General features: G+C 52.1%; 1 protein-coding gene across 1 annotated transcript; it reads right to left on the bottom strand.

The window, feature by feature from the left end:
* Positions 1–1933: 1933 nt before the first annotated feature.
* On the bottom strand, positions 1934–16141 carry RCC1 (regulator of chromosome condensation 1). Its single transcript, XM_077838017.1, has 10 exons — positions 16090–16141; positions 13416–13500; positions 11654–11841; positions 10467–10646; positions 10291–10387; positions 9400–9522; positions 8427–8582; positions 5997–6116; positions 4713–4865; positions 1934–3740 (listed from the first exon to the last, which is right to left on the bottom strand). Exons 2-10 carry the CDS (start codon positions 13486–13488, stop codon positions 3565–3567), a joined length of 1266 nt encoding a protein of 421 aa, XP_077694143.1. The 5' UTR covers positions 13489–13500; positions 16090–16141; the 3' UTR covers positions 1934–3564.
* Between the last annotated feature and the right edge of the window lie 3687 nt (positions 16142–19828).

The raw sequence follows: 19828 nt of genomic DNA, 5'->3' as shown, positions 1-19828 counted from the left end.
GTGGTTCCAAAGAGGATGGCTCTAGACTGTTCTCAGTGGTACCAGATGACAGAAGAAGGAGTAATGGTGTCAAGTTGCAGTGGGGGAGGGTTAGGTTGGATATTAGGAAAAACTTTTTCACTAGGAGGGTGGTGAAACACTGGAATGCGTTACCTAGGGAGGTGCTGGAATCTCCTTCCTTAGAAGTTTTTAAGGTCAGGCTTGACAAAGCCCTGGTTGGGATGATTTAGTAGGGGATTGGTCCTGCTTTGAGCAGGGGGTTGGAGTAGATGACCTCCTGAGGTCCCTTCCAACCCTGATATTCTATGATTCTATGATCTAGCAGAGAAAGGAGGCTCACGCTTGGTGATCAGATCAGGGATGTGGCCAAGCGGACGGGCTGGTGCAAGTTTCAGGAGGTTTTTAAAAACAAGGGGGATGAAGTGGATCTGGAGGGGCCAGGGGGAGCTAGCCAAGAAGTTTGGGGTGGGGGTGACTGAAGGAGGCCGACTGGAGCTTACAGAACAGTAATTCAGGGACATAATGGCAGCTTGGGCTGGATTTGCTTTTTTAGTGACCGGGACTTGTTGGGAAGGTTCGTGCTGTAGCCAACAGCCCCCAGCTTTGCCTGCCCCAGTGCTGCCGATTCCCCCGCGGTACCGGACGGGGAGCAGAGATCACTGACACCCCAGCCCAGCAGCCACACGCCTGGCAGGCAGCTCATCCTGGGGGCCGCGGCGGAGCTGGCTTGCGACACCAGGCACTCTAGTCTCTCTGGTTCATGAGGAACTCATTGCTTTCCCCGCACTGCACTGGGCAGACTCTCCCTTGAAGCAGCCAGGTCAGAGCTGGGGTTGAGCAACTGAGGGGACAGGGGGGAATAAAAATATGTTTTTCCTTCCACCAGCAACGAGTTCAACCTTTCCGAGAAGCAGCACCAGAAATGTGTACAGAGACCAGGCACCCCGGCGACTTTAGGAAGCATCATTAATCCATCACTTGAAAGCAGAAAGACACTATGGCCAAGGGGGAAGAAGGGCAGGGTTCACCCCTATAAGTGGCTAGGTATTTTTCTGACACCTGTTTAAAAATAAATGACTCCCCAGCTTCCCACCTGCCCTGCAGCGAGAAGTGCATTTCTTAAGCCCATTGATGGGCGGGGGCACCAGCGTTAGAAGCAGCCGTAGGTCAGACTGAAAGCGAAGCACCTGTCAAGGCGGGATTGGGTGTCTTCTCTCACGAGCACACGGGCGCTGGAGAAGCTCGTGGGTTGGGGAGGAAGTGGCATCTATTGGGTTAAAGCGCAGGGCAGCGAGCATTATCCAATTAGGTGCTAACACCGTCAGACCCAGACCGCAAACTCTGAGGGAGGGACCATCTTTGTTCTGGGTCTGTACAGCGCCGAGCGCAATGAAGTCCCGATCCATCACTGAGGCTCCTAGGCATTCCTGCAATACACAACCAACCTCAAAACACACAGGGCCCACGCCTGCCTTTCTGCCACGCCAGGAGTCCTGACTCCCAAGCCCTGCCCTCACCTCTAGGGCACACTGCTTCTCAACCCAGGGGCAAGTTTGAATAGGAACATTTCGTTCAGACCAGCTAGGAAAGGCGCTGCAGAAGGCTCGGTTTGTGGCTGAAGGAACTGGAACCGAGCCTGGTTCTCAGCTGCACGAACACAGATTGCACGGGAGAGTTAGAAGAGCCCTGGTACCCAGACAGCGCCATGATGGGCACCCTAAAGATACCCAAAGAAGAGAAAATATTGTTAGATGTATTATTCTGTGCTACAATTTAAAAATTCATATTTGAAAAGCAGCTGCCCAGGGTAGTAAAACAAAGCCAACTGCTCTGGGTTAGTCTCCCAGCATTTCACAGGGCCCAAGAGACGCAGAAAAACATTCCAAATTAAACCAAGACATCTCCCCTCTTCAGCGATGAGCCACACTAGGGGTTATCAAAACTCGATTTATTCCAAATGTTAAAAGTTTACAGTTTCCTGCCTCTCTTCCCCACTCACCCTGCAAAATATTTTTAAATTCTTTTTTTCTTAAAAAAAAAAACAACAAAAACCAAAATTATTATATGAGCCATTGTACAATTTCCCTGTTCCCTCCCTGATATTGCTATAACTTAACATATAAAACAGTTCTTTGCAGAACCGCGGTTCTTATTCAAGGTGTTTGGAATGCAGCTGCAGAAGACAGAGTGGGAGAGGGGTAGATGGCCTGCCTAATTAGACACACACAATCATCCAAGGTACTAAATCAGGCTAGTTACTTTGAGTGATCTAATGCATAGTTGGAATTGGTTTTTCTTCCTCCTCTTCAAGGCCTATGTAGTAAATTAAAACCCTAACTGGGGGGAGGGGAGGGCACAAAAGAGTACAAACAAAAAGCCAACAACAAAACCGTTCTCTTGCTGAAAGTCTCCAAAGCCGACGGATACAGGGAGTGAAGACCGGCTGTTGCAATTCTAAAAGCAGGTGGACACAAGAGGGAGTTCAGTGATGTGAAACCATGCCTCTTCCTAGCTCTCGTCTGCATCCGCTAGGGAAATGGAACGATTTGACTAGACAAATGATTTGCTCAAAACTTCACCCACCTGCAGGGTTTAGTCTAAGACAATGTATTCAAATGCAACTGTCCGGGGTTGCTCTTCGAAAGTGGTCTGATTTGCAAAGGTCTTGAGCGCTCCCAACTTCCAAGGGAACTCCAGATCGCTCAGCATTTTGCAGCTAAAACCGAGGCCAGCTACTTAAGAACTTAAACAAGGATCTCAGAGACTGACTTCAGAGACTCCCGGTTGAGGAGTTGGGCCTGAGTCACAGTTCAGGTGACATTAGAAAACCCCCCAGGAGAGACCAGAACACTTCCTCCCACCTATCTGCCCTACACCCCTCCCCAGGTTAGATCCTCTGCCTCTGGACCTTACGCTGCTCTGAGAGGCATGTCCGCTGTGATCACACCGGCTAGCAAATCACGCAAGCAGAGGGAAGGAGCTGGGGGACGGATGGCCGGCCTCGGATATCTACAGTAAAAAGAGACTCGGCCAACAGATACATAAAAGTGACTCAAATCACACGAGGCCCACGGGAGAGCGCTAAGGAAATGGGAGATGGGGAAGACAGGGACTGGGGGATTTGGCTTTCGGGTGCTGTGGCCTTAAAAAGTTTGAGACACCCAAGTCCTGTTGCATATAAAGGGGAATGCCAGCGTGGCTGGGCCCGGAATTGTTTAAAATGGTGGGGAACCCACTTTGCCATCACGCTGGTAAATCAGCTTCGGGGTGACCAAGCGGGGAGGAAGAGGAGGAGGAGGAAGTGAGCCCTGAATACACCAGCAAAGCCGCACGCTTCCAGAGGGGAAAGGTGTCTCTGAAAAGCCACACTCCAGCCATGCAGACTCTGCCCCTAGGATTAGAGTAAGAGGCAGCTGGTGTCAGCTGGGGGGCTTCCCCCCACAACTCTGCAGACAAATCAGAAGGTCTCAGGAAACTACCAGAGGCCAGTCTCCCAAACCCCACCCCTGAGCCACTCGGGTGGGGGGGGCGTCCCCAGCGTTACTGCTGCACAATGCTGCGTCATCAACTCTGCTCCTTTTCTCTGGCCAGCAAGACGGTGTGCTGCCCCCCACTGGACACAGACAGGACGACGCGATTCTCCAGCTGCTTGCCAGTCATCTCCACGGGGCTCCAGACGTCCTCCTCTTCCCCTGTGCCCAGCTGGTAGTTGGTGCCCATGCCCCAAGCAAACGCTTGCCCTGAAGACAGACAGGGACAGACGCTGATTGCCCATCCAACGCTGGAGACCGTGCTGCGTGCCCAGAACACGGACAGATCCGAGCGGGTTCCTGGGGCGAGGAGGGGAAGTGGCTTTCGAACCCAGCACTCGGGCGCGGGCAGAGTGTTAGCTTCCTGTGAGTACTCGTGTTGCCAGGACTCAGCCCTGCGGATGCTCCAGGGAACGGCGAGGCCGAGACTCCAGATTAATACTGGCTTTTCTTCACATGAAGGCTCCATTCATAAAGGGTAACTAAGTGAACCAGAGGTGGTTTCATATGTGGTTAATCAATTGCTGGGGGGATCCAATAGGCAGCTTGGAGCCACTTCTAACACCCAGTGCGCATGTCCAGTTTCCCCATTGACCCTTTATAAACAGCGCCTTCACAGAAAGATATTTTTGCAGCGTTTGCCCAGCTCGAACTGCGTGCAAACGGCATGCAGTGCCAGGGTTCCCACCACGCACCACCAGGGGCTGTTCTGCAGGGGGACTGGATTAGTAACAGGATATGGAGTCTTTCCCCTCTAGGTCGGTGGTTCTAATCCAGGCCAGGCAGGGTTGTTATTAACCTTGTTGGCTGACGGCTGGGGAGCTGGGGGTATGTAGCAATTCGACTGTCTCAGTCTCGGCTCCCCGCATACTGGTGTCTATCCTGCAAAGATCTGCCTTGCCCACCCTCAGCACGATGGGTCAGGATTGCGTGGGTCTCCTCCCCTCACCCCCACCCTTCTCCCGGGGGTCTGTGGATCAAGCCTCGGGCCCAGCGGGCGGGTGGGAAAGCCCATAGCTTCCCTGGCTTGAGGATTTTAGCCTGCGGGGCTGTCACAGCCCATCGCTGCTTGCCAGCCAGGAAGGGACTGGTATTAGCTGCATTCCTGGCACCCAAACGGAGGCGCTAACTGACTAGGCTCCATAGTCGCGTGTTACCCACAGAGCCACCCCCTCCACTTACCTTCCTGGGTAACAGCATAGCCAACAGACGCCCCGCAGGCAATGGAGGAGACGCTTGGCAGCTCCGGGATGAGGGTGGGCATGCTCTTCTCTTCTGCCCCTTCTCCAAGCCCTAACCGGCCGTACTCTGCCCTGCCCAGGCTGTAGGCTTTCCCTGGCACAGGTAGGAAATGCAAAAGACACATTATTCCTCGGGAGCCAAGACCACCCCGGATGCATAGAATTTACATCACTCGGGTACCTACCTCGGTCACCCCACATACGTCCGGCCCCCTGCCAGTCAGATCTGGCTAATCTCAGGCATTATTCCTTCCCCGAATTGCCCTGTGTGGAACCCAGCAGCCTGCAGACCGCTCCAGGCCAGCAGCATGCAAACTGAGCCATGGTGAGAGGACACAAGATGGAGACCGACACCCCGCTTAGATACCAGGGTCCAAAGCGAAGAAGTTGCTCCTGATTCCCATATTTGCTCAGCCCCGTCCCACCCCCACTGCCTGCTAGGGAGAGACGAGCTGCATTCTCGGGACATGTGCAACCGGAGTTAGCAGGAGGACTTCAGTCTTTGCTTGCGCTGAACATGGTCTTTTGGGGAAGGCCAAGGGCATGAAGCACTTGGGGGGGGGGGGGGAAGGGTCTGTGTGTCTGTATGGGCCTCACAAGCCCCCCATCAAGCTTCTTGCTCTCTGACACACAGATCCAGCCAAGCCAAGGCCCTCCTGCACTAGGAGCAGTTACTTATTTCTGGTTATTAGCAGCATCCATGAGCCTTTTGTGATTCTGTATGTAATGCAATCAACGTTGGGACTGCAGCATGGTGTCCTCTCATTTACCAGAGAGGTAGCGTGGTCTAGTGGATAGTGCACTGAACCGGCACTCTGGAGACCTGGGCTCTATTCCTGGTGACCTGGGCAAGTCCCGCAACTCCCTCCATCCCTCAGTTTCCCCACCTGTAAAATCGGGATAAGGACACTGACCTCCTTTGTAAAGCACTTGAGAGCTACAGGTGAAAAGTGTGACAGAAAAGCCAGGTGTGATTCCCACAACCTTGCTAGGAAAGAGACCGAAAAGTCCCCTTCACCATGGACTATGCTGAACATCCCAGCGGCAGCCACAACCCACGTACCAGCTCAGCAGAGAGAGCTGCCCATGACCTCATGAATGCCAAGGATCTTAGGCTCAACCGTCACCCCAATCCCAGTGCCCTGGCGCTGGGAGACAGCGGCCCAAAACCAAAGAACTGCGGACCCCTGCCCCCCTTTGGTTCACAAGCAGCTGCCCCACTCACCTTCCGAGTCCATGCATACCGTGTGGTGCTGGCCACCCGAAAACCCCACCCAGGACTTGGTGGAGTTCTTGAAGGATGTCAGATTCTGGGGAGCAAAGCAGGGCTCGGTGTCCTGCGTCCCTGCAAGGGGGGACAACGAAAGCCAAGGAAGTCAGAGACAGGTGAGCAGAAGCCCCGCCCGCAGCCGGCAGGTCACCCCCAAGCCCGCTGCAGGAGAACGGACGCACTACACCACGAGACTTAATCCACGGTGCTTAGCCTGGACGGGGACCATCAGGAGACAATCCAAGAATGTCCCACCTGTTCTGTATCCTGCAGCCGTTATTAAATGCACAGGCCCTGTGCCATGCAAAACCTCTGCTAAAACCAGTGGGCTTTTAGGAAAAAGAAAAGGAGTACTTGTGGCACCTTAGAGACTAACCAATTTATTTGAGCATGAGCTTTCGTGAGCTACAGCTCACTTCATCAGATACATACCGTGGAAACTGCAGCAGACTTTATATATACACAGAGAATATGAAACAATACCTCCTCCCACCCCACTGTCCTGCTGGTAATAGCTTATCTAAAGTAATCGTCAGGTTAGGCCATTTCCAGCACAAATCCAGGTTTTCTCACCCTCCACCCCCCCACACAAATTCACTCTCCTGCTGGTGATAGCCCATCCAAGGTGACAACTCTTTACACAATGTGCATGATAATGAAGTTAGGCCATTTCCTGCACAAATCCAGGTTCTCTCACTCCCTCACCCCCCTCCAAAAACCCACCCCCATACACACACAGACTCACTCTCCTGCTGGTAATAGCTCGTCCAAACTGACCACTCTCCAAGTTTAAATCCAAGTTAAACCAGAACATCTGGGGGGGGGGGGAGGAAAAAACAAGAGGAAATAGGCTACCTTGCATAATGACTTAGCCACTCCCAGTCTCTATTTAAGCCTAAATTAATAGTATCCAATTTGCAAATGAATTCCAATTCAGCAGTTTCTCGCTGGAGTCTGGATTTGAAGTTTTTTTGTTTTAAGATAGCGACCTTCATGTCTGTGATTGCGTGACCAGAGAGATTGAAGTGTTCTCCGACTGGTTTATGAATGTTATAATTCTTGACATCTGATTTGTGTCCATTTATTCTTTTACGTAGAGACTGTCCAGTTTGACCAATGTACATGGCAGAGGGGCATTGCTGGCACATGATGGCATAAATCACATTGGTGGATGTGCAGGTGAACGAGCCTCTGATAGTGTGGCTGATGTTATTAGGCCCTGTGATGGTGTCCCCTGAATAGATATGTGGGCACAATTGGCAACGGGCTTTGTTGCAAGGATAAGTTCCTGGGTTAGTGGTTCTGTTGTGTGGTATGTGGTTGTTGGTGAGTATTTGCTTCAGGTTGCGGGGCTGTCTGTAGGCAAGGACTGGCCTGTCTCCCAAGATTTGTGAGAGTGTTGGGTCATCCTTTAGGATAGGTTGTAGATCCTTAATAATGCGTTGGAGGGGTTTTAGTTGGGCTGTTACTCTGAAACCTGGGCTTTTAGGGTACACCTGGGAGGAAGGGGGTGCTTGACAAGAGCCTGGTACAGTAAGAAATGCCCAGAGAGAGTCACCTGCATTGCTTCCAAATACGTGCTCCTGGAGGTCCGAGGAGCTGAGAGCATCGGTGCCCAGATATGGGAACAGGCCACGTGTGGAGTTAGCAGCGCCGGAAGGAGCCTTCTCATCTATCCCAACTGTGCCCGGCTTCCTACCATGTCAGCGAGCAGGATGCAAGCAGGCCCCTTGCTTTAATGACACCTTTCTTCTGCCACCGGGACCGACCACGCACGGATGGGACAGAGCATTTAGCAGGGCACAGGACCTACCTACGCTGTGGGAGGGCCCGGCCTCGAACACCTTCTCGCATTGAATTCAATGGGAGCCGTGGGACAGCCCGAAAATTCAGCACTTTCTCAATGGACAGGTCCCTCTGAGGCGAGAAAGACCACCCGGCCCCTCTGCGGTCAGGGGCAGGGATACAGCCCACAGGGGAGCTATTAAAGATCCCAGCAGCCTGGCCACACCCGGACACTTTGGAAAGCGTTACACAAAGCCACAGCAGTGGGCGCGCCCGGCTTGCTGGGGCCCAGCTAGATAGTTTGGTGTTTTCCTTCATTAACCAATTACGCTCGACTCAATGCTTGAACAGCGGGGGCAGAGAGGAAGGCTGGTCCGTGGTCAAGGCGTTGGATGGGGCTCAGGAGGCCTGGATTCTTTCCCCAGCTCTGCTACACACTCCCCATGCGTGACCTTGGGCAAGTCACTTCGTCTCTCTGCACCCCACTTCCCCCTCGGTGAGACACCACTCCCTTTCTCCCCTCCGCTCAGGCGTCTACCTGGAGATTCTCTCACTGTGCACACGTACAGCACCTAGCGCGGAACACAGACAACACCTCACCCAGCTGGTGATAGTTCGAGAGGCCGAAGCCATAAACGTGGCCCTCCTGGGTGACGGCGAAGGTGAAGTATGCCCCGCAGAAGGCGTCCTGGAAGCGCACCCGGCCCTTGCCACTTCTCCCCTTGAGAGGGACACGCTGAGGCACGAGGAGTCGTTCTACACGGGAGACGAGAGAGCAGGCTGCAGCGAGGAGAGCCAGGCACAGGTGCCCTCCCCACAGACACATCGGGGGGGGGACGGGGACGACAAGCCTGGCTGGCCTTTCAAGTGCTTCAGTCAGTCAAGCACAGTGTCACTCCAAGCTGGACAGTGCCCCCTCTTGGGGCCTTAGTCTCCTGGCGCTCTGTGGGGTGGAAGTCCCTTCACAGGCTCATCCGTCAGCACCCAGCCCTCCCTTGCCCCACACCAGGGATCTGGAGACTGAACAACTCAAGCCGCTTGTCTAAAAAGAAACTTGGTAGCCCCCGCGGAGCCAGCACGGGGCTGCCCAATACCCTCTCCTCGCTGACAGAGGAGTCAGCTGGTATAAGAGAGACTTGCCCATGTGTCCTGCCCTCCGGCAGCGCTGCAAACCCACCCCCCTGCCTCTGATCTATCCCGTTTCATTGCCACCAAAGAGTCACTCAGCCAGCCCCCAGCAGGACAGGGCTGCCATCGAACCAGCTCATCTCCCCAGCTCGGGGCCGAGCGTGCCCACCTGTTACATGGGGGGGTGTAGCTCCCAAGGCAGGAGGGATCATCACCAACAGCACGTGCCAGGGAACTTAGCTCCGGCAAAAGCAGCCAGCTTGGCACCCTGGAGACTGCAGTCCAGCCAGCTTCTGCACCTCCCTACTCAGCGAGCCCACGTCCCAGCCTGGCTCGGGGAGGACATCAGTGTCTATAACCCCCCTAGCCCACAGTGTCCTAGCAGGTACTGGCTCAAGGGGCCCCACCAGCGCATATCCCCCTCGCGGCATGAAGAGCAACTCACGTAAGCCTTTCCTTCCTCCCCGGTTGGCAAAGAGCTCCGGCACCCTTCCCAGCTGGCCCTGCTCGCCACAACCGCATGTGTACAGGTCCCCGTCCACGGTCAGCAGCACTAAGTGATCGTTCCCTGCGGGGACAGAGAGAGGGCTAGCACCAGCCTTGGGACGCCGATCCCCGTGCTGCGTGCCCGCCCCTGGTACCCCTCCCCGGGGCCAGCAGCACGGCTGGGTAACACTGGAAGATTGCCGGAGAACAAGCCTTGCACGTCAAGTCCCATGCTAAAGCGTTGAGCGTTGAAGTCCCACGTTAAAGCGTACCAAGTATGAACTTGGTAAGAGGCCCTGGAGTTTTACGCCCTGCACTAACCCTGGACCAGCAAGAGGACAGTTTCTATTTGCATCTAATGCTAACTCCCTGTGTTATTTGCTCCCTTATCAACCACGAGCACCAAGCCACCTCTCCCATCTGACCCCAACCCACACATGGACATCAGCTGAGTCCTAACCACCCCCAAAACGGTGGCACCGGAAACATTACGACTAGAGTCACTGATGACTCCCCATCTACACCGTGGAAAAGTCCCTTACCTGCCCTGCCTCAGTTTCCCCACCCACGAGAGGGACAATACTCCTACTCCGCAAGGATTCGTTAGTTCACATTTGCAAAGTACTTGCAGAGAGGCTGCACCGAGAACCTATTATTATTAATGGCCAGACAGGGGTAAGACAGGAGGCGCGCACTGGGCTGGCGGAGGGGAGGGAACAGCCTTCTGCAGCTGGTAGAAAAAGATCAACTAACCCGGTTTATTCTGGGCCTGATTTTGTCAGGGCTGCTGGAGCAGGGTTAGCGGCTTGTCCGTCAGCCTGAGTCACCTGCGCACCGAGCCCTCGCTCACCTGAGACTATTTTAAGGACAGGCATATCTAGCTGCAGCGGTACTGGAAGGGCACTCTTCTTCATGGGCTCCAGCAAACCGATGACTCCATTGTTATCCTGGACGGAGAGAGAGACGTTGAGTGGCAGAGCCCGGGAAGACGCAGCAGAGCTCCCCGAGCCAGCACAGCTCGCATACCCGGAAAGAGCCCCAGAGGAAGACCCTGCCGTCCTCCGTCAGCGCTGCTGTGTGACTATCGCCGGCAGACACCTGCACCACCTTCTCCTGCAGCTCCACCAGCCCCGGGGTGGTCTCTGAGCCCTCCTCGGAGGTGTCGCGTCCCAGGGCACCTTCATCGTTGCAGCCAAAGGAGTAGATCTGGAAATGGAAACATCTCACGGTGGGAAAGGGGCCCAGAGCAAGGAGGACAAAGCCAGTGCAGGAGAACCCACCTGGCTCTAATGACCACACGCGTAGAGCAGCTGGCAGGGAGCTCAGCCACCAGCTCCCAGCCGAGGGGGATGCGTTAGCCTCAGAAGCCACAGTTGGAGGGTGAGGGAGGTCGCCCCTTTCATCTCAAAGCACTTTAAAAGTTAGAGGCTTACAAGGTCAAGGAAACAGTCACTGCTGGCGGGAGGAAGTCGACACGCCGCGGCGTACTGGTGAGGAAGGGGGAACTCTGGGCAAGGACTCGGGGCAAGCGCCCCCTCTCCTGGAAGGTATTAGGAGACCTTTAATGTCCCTGCTGGGCAGAAGGACCATGTGGTTTCCAAGATCTCACACAAGAGGATCTGCCTGGGGAGCACAGAGACAACTCTCTCTTGATGCTCTCTGAACCCGAGGACTAGATGACCTCCTGAGGTCCCTTCCAACCCTGATATTCTATGATCACAGAGCCGTCCCATGGCGCTGCTTACCACCGGGCCAGATGCAGTACAGCGTTAACAGCTGGAGTCGTACAGCAGCAGGTTCCCCCTGCACGGTTCATTTCAAAGCCAGGAATTTTACCAACTCACAGCTCCCTCGCTGCACGCCACAATCTGCTGCTCAGAGCGAGGGACCCCAGGACAGCCCCCTCCCGACACTCTAAGCGTCCAGGCTCTGACCAGAAGCTATGGAAGGTCAGAAGGCTGCAGAGTGAGATCACGGTAACGTGATGGCACTGTAATCAGAGAGACTCTGGAGCAAGGAACCTGTTTGAGGGGGAGGTTCCAAAGGGTTTTGACCCATTGCACAAGAACAGTAATTAAGACTGCGCTTTCAGTCCAACATCTCAGTCAATCTGCTCAACGAGTCACCTAAAGGAGCGTCCCCTCCCCCCATTCGATTTCATGTCCTCACTCCTTTCCCACGATCAGACTCGGATAAAGGTGCCGCAGACTCACTTTGCCCGTCTGGCTAAGGCAGACGGTGTGCATCCCCCCTGCTTCTGCCTGGACGATCTTCTCGGGCAGCTGCACCAGGGCTGGCCTCTTCCTTTCCATCACATCCTCTCCCAGGCCCAGCTGCCCGACGTCCCCCTGTCCCAGTGTCAGCACCAGGCCAGGTTCTGTCCGGTGTGAAGAATGGCAGACTGGAGCACAGGAGACAGAGGGGGAAAACACTTGATAAGCGAGAGGCCAGATTCACGCTCATGCAATATCATGGCAGTCAAGACGTCCTTCCCAAAGCTCCCAGAACAAGGGGCTGGCTCAGCAACAGACAGCTATTGTGCTGGCCTTCCCATTGCAACCTGCGCTGAGCTCATGAGACCGACAGTCCCTCGCACGAACCCCACGGGAGGGTTCATATTTAAGCAGCAGCATGTCTGGACTCCTGGGGTTCTCCTGCATCTGACTCACCGAAAGACCTTGGGCAAGTCAGCCCACGCCCTGCCTTGCTTCAGAGTCACCATCCATACAATGGGAATACAACTCCCCCTCCTCAAAGAATGGTGGAAGGATTCAGAGCAAGCTGCTTGCAGATCCTTGGGGGGCAGGGGCTCTAGAAGTGCTTGGCGTCTTTGTTATTTAGTCCAGAGTTTCTCAACCTCTTCGGGCTGGCCAGAGCTTATTCTACATCAACATTTTGACACAACTCTCCCCCCCGACTTACATCTATTATTAAAGCGAGAGTCAAAAAAAAAAAGCCCTAGCAATGTTAAGCCTGTATCGTTTCTTGGCGTGTGAAGGAGGTGTCGACAGAGAAGACTTGACTTTGAAGAGAAAGGCTGCGTGGGGAGTGAAATTATCTTTGCATGGATTGTTATTTAGTCTATCGCATGCCTGAATGCAATAAAAAAATAAAAGCCGTTCACATGTGGTTGGAGTGAAGAGTAAAGAAACCTGTCGCTTTGGGGCAGTATCACCCAGCGTTCTCGGAGGTCCTCAGTGTCCTCCACACAAACTGAACTAACCAACTCGAAAGCAACATAACCTCTAATCACAGCCTCCCAAGGCACAGCCAGAAGACCCTTTTCGTCCACAGAAACCTCCCAAGCATGAATTGAAAATGGGACCTTTTAAAAAAAAATTAAATTCTCCCGGCGTAAAGCAGAATTGCAAAGCACGAACTGCACCCTCACCATCTTCCCCTGTTGTTAACCGCACGCACAGTACAAACCAGAAGACAACCCAAGGTGTGCAGGGAGTCAAGCTCAGGGAAAAGGGCAATTTGCAGTACTGCACGCTTCTGGAAGATGCCATTTCTGATGCTGACCGGCAGCGAACACCCATTGAATGATAGGGAGCAATCAGAACCAGAAAAACTGCAGAACCGGGAGAGGAAAAGTCACTTTGGCCTTGTTCCCGATGGGATTTGCCCTAGTTGCAGCCATTGGTGTCCAGCAAAATGACACAGCTGCATCTGTTCAAACTCTAGTGTAGACAGACAAAGCCACGATCTACATCCATGGAGCAGTGATCCTAGTTCCACGCGGGGATAAACTGTACTGGCGCATATTGTGGCTTGAAACTGTCTACACTAGAGGTCGAACCAGTGCGGACACAGCGATGGCTGAAATTCTGGGCAAATCCTCATTGTAGACAAGGCCAAGAATTGTCAGACTGGATCAGACCGGTGGTCCATCTAGTCCAGCACCCTGTCTCTCACACCAGCCAGCCTCAATGTTTCAGAGGAAGGTGCAAAACCCTGAAAAAGCCACTTTACCTTTAATCTTCTTCCTCTCGGGAGACCCTTCTTCTGGTGTCGGGCTCTTCTTTGCAGCACGCTTTCCCGGCATATTGCTATAGAGCTAAACAATTGAAAACACTCCACGTTAAGACATGCACTAACCCAGAGTCTGGGAGAAAAGCAGGAAAATTGCAAAGCACAAGCTTTTAAAGGGACACTGTCAAGTTCTCCCCAGTCCTCTCTTTGCTAAATCACTGACACTGAAGTTTTGCAAGAGGCCTCTGGGAGATGAAAGTGAAGTGGGAGTTGGGTGTCTAATTACCTTAGCCCACTGTGAAAATCCCACTGTTACATTAAAACCACCTGGAATTTTTAGAATCTAATTTACTTTTCTCCATTCTACCCACTAATCCATCTCGGATGCAATTGTGAATTCCCAGAAAGTCAAAGCCCCCAACTGTTTCATGGCTCTATCTCCCAGAAACACTGCTTTCCAGTACCTCGCTACAGGAGAGGTCAGAGACACAATTAGTCCTTAGTCCTAAAAATACCCATTAGCCCATTACAACAGTCCGTGACTTGCGAAATATTGACATCTGAAAGCGTAAGAGGAGGAAGAGATGTTAAAGAAACAAACAGCCCGCTACTTCAAGAGTCTACTTCTGCTTTCTAGAATCATATTTTTTGTTATAATTTTATGGCCTGATCCTACAACCCTATCTAAAATGAGTGCAATCAGTGGTTCTCAACCAGAGGTCCGGGGCCCCCTGAGGGGCCAAGAGAAGGTTTCTGGGGGTCTGCCAAAATGAACCAGAGAGCAGGGCCAGCATTAGATTCACTGGGGCCCAGAGCAGGAAGCCAAAGCCTAAACAACTTAGCTTTGTGGGGCCCCCTGTGCCGTGGGGCCCTAGGCAACTGCTGTGCTTGATAAGCCCTAACACCGGTCCTGGTTTTTAATCTACTGGATATGCAGAAAAACACTTGTGGCACAGGTGGGCTGTGGCGTTTTTATAGCACGTTGGGGGGGGCCTCGGCCCAAAAAAGGTTGACAAGCCCTGAGTGCGATAAGACACACACAAGCAAGGGCTGTAAGAGGGAATCACTGGACTTTAACACCTTAACAAAAGCTTAAAGTGACACTTCAGGATTTTAGGCCCAACATTTAGGGTGCATTTGATGAGTTTTCTAAAACTGTATTTTTACAAATTTTCACAAAAATATTTGCTTAAAGAGGCCCAGGCAGAGCTGACACCTCAAACATTAGTTCAATCCTTGAGGGGGCCATTTGGGGCAAAAATTGGGGATTGGTCCTGCTTTGAGCAGGGGATTGGACTAGATGACCTCCTGAGGTCCCTTCCAACCCTGATATTCTATGATTCTATGATTGCAGTATTGTGCCGGCAGTAAGAAACTGACTAGAAATTCAAGTGAAAGTGGTTAGTCAGTTTTCATTGCCCAAGTTAAGCAAAAGGTAGAATGTAAACAATGAATAAAGGGTGAAAAGGAGATTCCGTTTTTCCGGTATTCTCGGTTTTAACAAAGTAAGATGTTATTAGAAATACAGGTGAAAAATAGAAGGTTTCAGTAAGATAATCATTTTATGCTGCATCCCCTTTCATGTTTGTAAAGTGTTTTGAGACCCCCAAGTATAAGGTTATATGTGCAAAGTGATATCCTCCAAGACACCGGCATTGCAATACAATACAGCACAATTTTAGCTCACTTGGTATCTTCCATGTAAAATTTGTTCTCAGTTTTATTAACCTGGCTATACGAGTTCCATGCACCACAAAAATCATGCCACCCACTGCTGAAATGCAGCTATACCTGGGGTGGAGCGTGGCCATAATGCTTTCTCCACAATGACCAATATTTGAAAAAAACTGCACAAAAGTAAAGAGGTTCAGATGAGATACGGAGAAATGCCCGAGTAATCCAAGCTTCAAAGGTGCAACCAGAAAGCGCAAGGCAATGTGCAAACCCCTCCGAGCTTTGCCCACATGCGGCGTCATTGCTGGGTGACACCCTTAGGAGTAGGCGGGCGAGGCAGTGTCTTTTCCTGCACCTCACGCACCTTGTCTGGCTAATATCCTGGGACCAACGAGGCCACAACAACCACCCCGCATCCAGCCCTGACAGCGCCACCCAGAGAATTACACGCCCCCCCCCCCACCCGCGTCCCAACCTGCAAACTCCCCCCGCCAGGAATTAAGGGCCTGATGGCCCCTCCTCCTCCCCCGCACGCTCCCCTCTGCAGGGAGTCAGGACAGGTCGGCGCCCACTAGCCCCCCGCGCGCGGCCCCGCACGCTGGCAAGGCGCGCGAGCTGCCCCCCGCTGCCCCGGGGTTTGAAATTCCCGCGCTGGGCCGGGCCCTGCCTGTCGCACGCTGCCGCAGCGCCGCGCCGGAGGACGGGGGGAGGGGGCTGCGCGAGCGGCTCCCGGGGAACGTTCGGAGCGCGGCCGGGGGCGGGGGGCGCGCGCGCGCGGGCTGACACTCGGCGTTCCACGCGTGGAACCTTCGGACACAGCCGCGCGGCGGCCACGTGGGGCCGGCCCAGGCCTCGGCCCCCCACCGGGGAGGGGGAGCCTGAGACCCAGGGGGCGGGGATCGGTGCATCCCCCCCAGCCCGGAGCCTCGCTTCCCCCCTGGCTACCCTGGGGCGAGCGGGGGGGGGGGAGGAGGACGGGAAGCGGCACCGGGGCTCTCACCTCCCTGCTGCTCCGCCACCCCGGCTGGCCCGCTCGGTCCTCTGTGCGCCCCCCCACCCCCCTGCAGCCGGAGCATGCGCGAGGAGCGCCCCAGCGCCTGCCTGCCGGCCTCCTGGGCGAGCGACAGAAAATGGTGCTAGCGACCCCTGCTGGCCACTGCGCGGAAAAGCCCCGGGGAGGGAGCTAGAAACCCCAGGAGTGGGGAGAAGTCGCGGTGAATTGGGGCCAGGGCAGGGGGGGCCGTGCGAAGTGCAACGGGCCCGGTCCTGCCCGCGCTCACCCCCGGCTGCAGCGTTGGGGGTCGGAGGCAATGTCAGTGGGACTCCTCGGCGTACGCAGCTTTGCAGGGTCTGGCGCTGTGTGCCCCAGTTCTGCAACTGGACCGGCAGACGGACCTCGCTGGAGAACCGCAGACAGACCCGAAGGTCCGCCCCAGCGGCGGGAGCTGCCTTGTGCAGATGCAATTGCAGCAGCGCGCAAATTCTGCGCACACGCTTAACTTTAGGCTCCAGCCACTGAACTCCACGGGACTCATCGCACACATGGCATGAAGCGCATGCCCAAGTGCTTACAGGGTGCACTGTGCACGTAACCAGTAACCACACCTCTACTGCAAAGAACTGACATTATTCAAAGGCGTATACTTTAAGAATTCAATTTTTGCGCCCTTGTTTTGCTTGTCAGATGTTTACCATTCTGTAACTTCTAATCAATGCCATTTGCCCAAGCCCAACGCCGCAGTCCCCAGGGCCCAAACACTGAAAGGGGACATCTCTCTCTCTTTTTATTTTTTTTAAATTGGAAACATTTACATTATTTTTATCATTCACAGTGCTGTAGAAATATGAACTAGTCCGCAAAACTGCCTTCTCTTGGCCCCAGTTTACTGAGAGGAGATTTGGCTATGGCGAGGTTAGATGGTGTCCCAACTCCGCTGTTAATGGCAGATCCATGAGGCAATTCCTGTTTCCTAACTCAGTGTTTTGTTCACTAGACCCGACTGCTTCCTTTGAGGCAAGAATGGAGTGTCTTACTATACTAATGCATTGTTTACACACGACAGGTTTGCAATGCCTGTGACTATCTATGCTTTAGGTTGGCTACAAGCAGCAGTTATGATCGGTAGGCTTTAGGGTTGTCTCAGTTGCTTCTTTTAGAACAAGTTCCTGTTCATTTGTTGCTTACGGATGACACAAGGGGAACAGCATGTTTCCTTCCCTCTCCACACCTTATGCAGAGCAGACGCTTATCCTTAGTAGCGCAGGAAGTCACACATGTAACTTTCCTTGCATAATGGGTGCCCTGTGTAACATCTTGCTGTGACAGTGACTCACATTAAAAAGTCATCTCCTTTACTATCCTGGTGCAAGACAAACTATAACCCTATCCCTGCACTGAGATCTTACAGCATAAAAATGGCATCTTTGAGGAAATCACAGTAATTTGGCTTATCATAGCCCATTTCTTTCCTAATCCTGTATAACAGTATTTTCCTGTCCGGATGGGGAAGAGGAAAGATGTGAAACAATTAGTGTAAGCATTTATTTCACAAGTGTTTGGGGTAAACTGTTCACCAGTTTTTGTGGCACAGCCTTACACTCCCCACAGCAAGCATTGCAATTGCCGGGCGAGTTCCCTTAAGGCTGTAAAATGTAGACCTGCACTGACAGCTTTTGTATGGAGTGGACTGATGCCCAGTGCTCAGAGTTGAAAACCACTTGGTCTAAACTGGTCATGAATACATTTAGGCTGGAAATTAAGATGTCCAACCATCGGAGGAGTGAGATTCTGCAGCAGCCTTCTAATAGAAGTGGAGCAAACAGCCTAACTAGTTTTAAGATAGATCTTGATAAAGTTATTAAAGGGATTATGACAGGACAAGGACTGAACTCAGTGACCCAGGAGATTCCTTCCAATCCCATGTTCCTGAGTCAAAATTCCTACCCCCGTTGATTACTGTGACATTGGCAAGTCATTTCTATGTCTCACTTCCCCCTAGTTCCGAAAATACGGGACTCACAGGAGACTCCAGTCTCACAGGAGTGTTGTGAGGATTAACTAACTCTGGTAAAATGCCTTGAGGCCTTTGGTAAGCAATAGAACAGCCCAAAGTCATATTAGTCATAATTCAATAGAAACGCAATATGTTCTAAAACTCAGCACAGAGGCTGTAGCAAGGATTGTCCAAACAGGTGTTCAGGCAACATGGCTCCATAACCTATTACACACATTTCAACTGCAGAGCTGAGTCATGCTTCACTTTAGGGCCATGTTCGCAGGTCTGTTGCAAAATGCCTTGCCTATTTAAAGGGAAGCCATTTTAATGCTCTGGCTGCACTGCAAATATTTAAGCATGATGCTACAATCTTCACATCTTCTAAGCAAATAAGAGCAGCATGTCAAATGTGTTAAGGAAGCACAATCTAGGACTAGGGCTTGGGCCTGGTTATGACATGATCAGACGCCTGCCTGCTTAAACACAGATTTTGTAATGTGGATGAATTGTCAGCACGGTTGAAAACCACTTTGCTCTATGTGATCTAAAGACAGCTACATGGCAGTGTGGAGAAAATATCGAGAAATGTTTCCTAGACTAGGCAGAGAAAACCAGCATAAATTGTGAGCCTTTGGGGCAGAAATCATCTTTTTGGCCTGTTTTTGTACAGCACCTAGCGCCATGGGGGCTTGGTCCATAACTAGGGCATCTAGGCAGTATGGCGCTACAAACAGAAAATCATATGCATGGAAGGAAACAGGTTTTAGACATCAATTTAAACATGAATACAATGAACCATGTAAAGCCTGCTGCACGGAAGTGGTCTTCAACTCTTTTCAGGTTTCTCCTGACAGTTCAGGTCCCCATGTAGTCAGGGCCTTTCAGCCATGGGTCCATCAGCTCCAAATCGGAGACAATCATAGTAGAGAACTTCCCCCTACTCTGCAACTAACTTTTGAGAGCCTGACTCCATGGAACTGCTGTGCCCTGAAGGTTTAAAATACACATTGGTTGAGCTTTGTATTACTGCATTTGGATGCCGTCTCAAGCCTCATCCGCATTACACATTAGCTTGGTAGTGGGTACTTTTGAGACATCCAAAGGAACTAAAAGAACACTCAGACCTACATTACCCTTGGTTCAAGCCAATGCTTTTAGGTTCCCTTCACCTTATAAAAGTCATTCCACAGAACGTTAGATTTAATAAATTCAGGTTTGCACAGCCCCGGTGATCAAATGACAACAAATACTAGGTCAATTTTCTGGTATATTTCACTTTGGACAATGTTACTTAGGTATCCCTACAAAATAGCCAGTTTATATTTCTGCCTCTCCTAGTAGCTTGCTAGTATCTTGGAACTTATCTTTAGCCTTGAGTACAGCATGGATGTCTTACCAGAATGTAGTTTGAACTATGCTAAGCTTTTGTTCACTTCAGCTCTCCAGTGTATTCTGCGTTCCTTAACATTTGGATTGTTTTCTAAGGAATGTTTTCCTCCTTTAAAGAGTCACTATCATGACAAAAACCCTATTTTTTTCTTACCCATCACTAAAATCTCAAGCTATTGAAACTTACTTTAAAGATTTAGTTTGCCCAAGTTTCATGTCATAACTACTCCTGTCGCTTATGAAGAGGATGGAAATTAGTTTCCATTGCTCATATAATGCATCAACAATTTGGTTACTCATACAGCAGGGGGATGGTCAAACCCTCACCAAAAACTATTTCATTCGAGTCATATA

The sequence above is a fragment of the Eretmochelys imbricata genome, chromosome 19, assembly GCF_965152235.1.
Source record: "Eretmochelys imbricata isolate rEreImb1 chromosome 19, rEreImb1.hap1, whole genome shotgun sequence".
Classification (NCBI taxonomy): Eukaryota; Metazoa; Chordata; order Testudines; family Cheloniidae; genus Eretmochelys; species Eretmochelys imbricata.
Note: the sequence above shows the minus strand (reverse complement) of the source record. Positions and strands in the feature narration are given on the sequence as shown.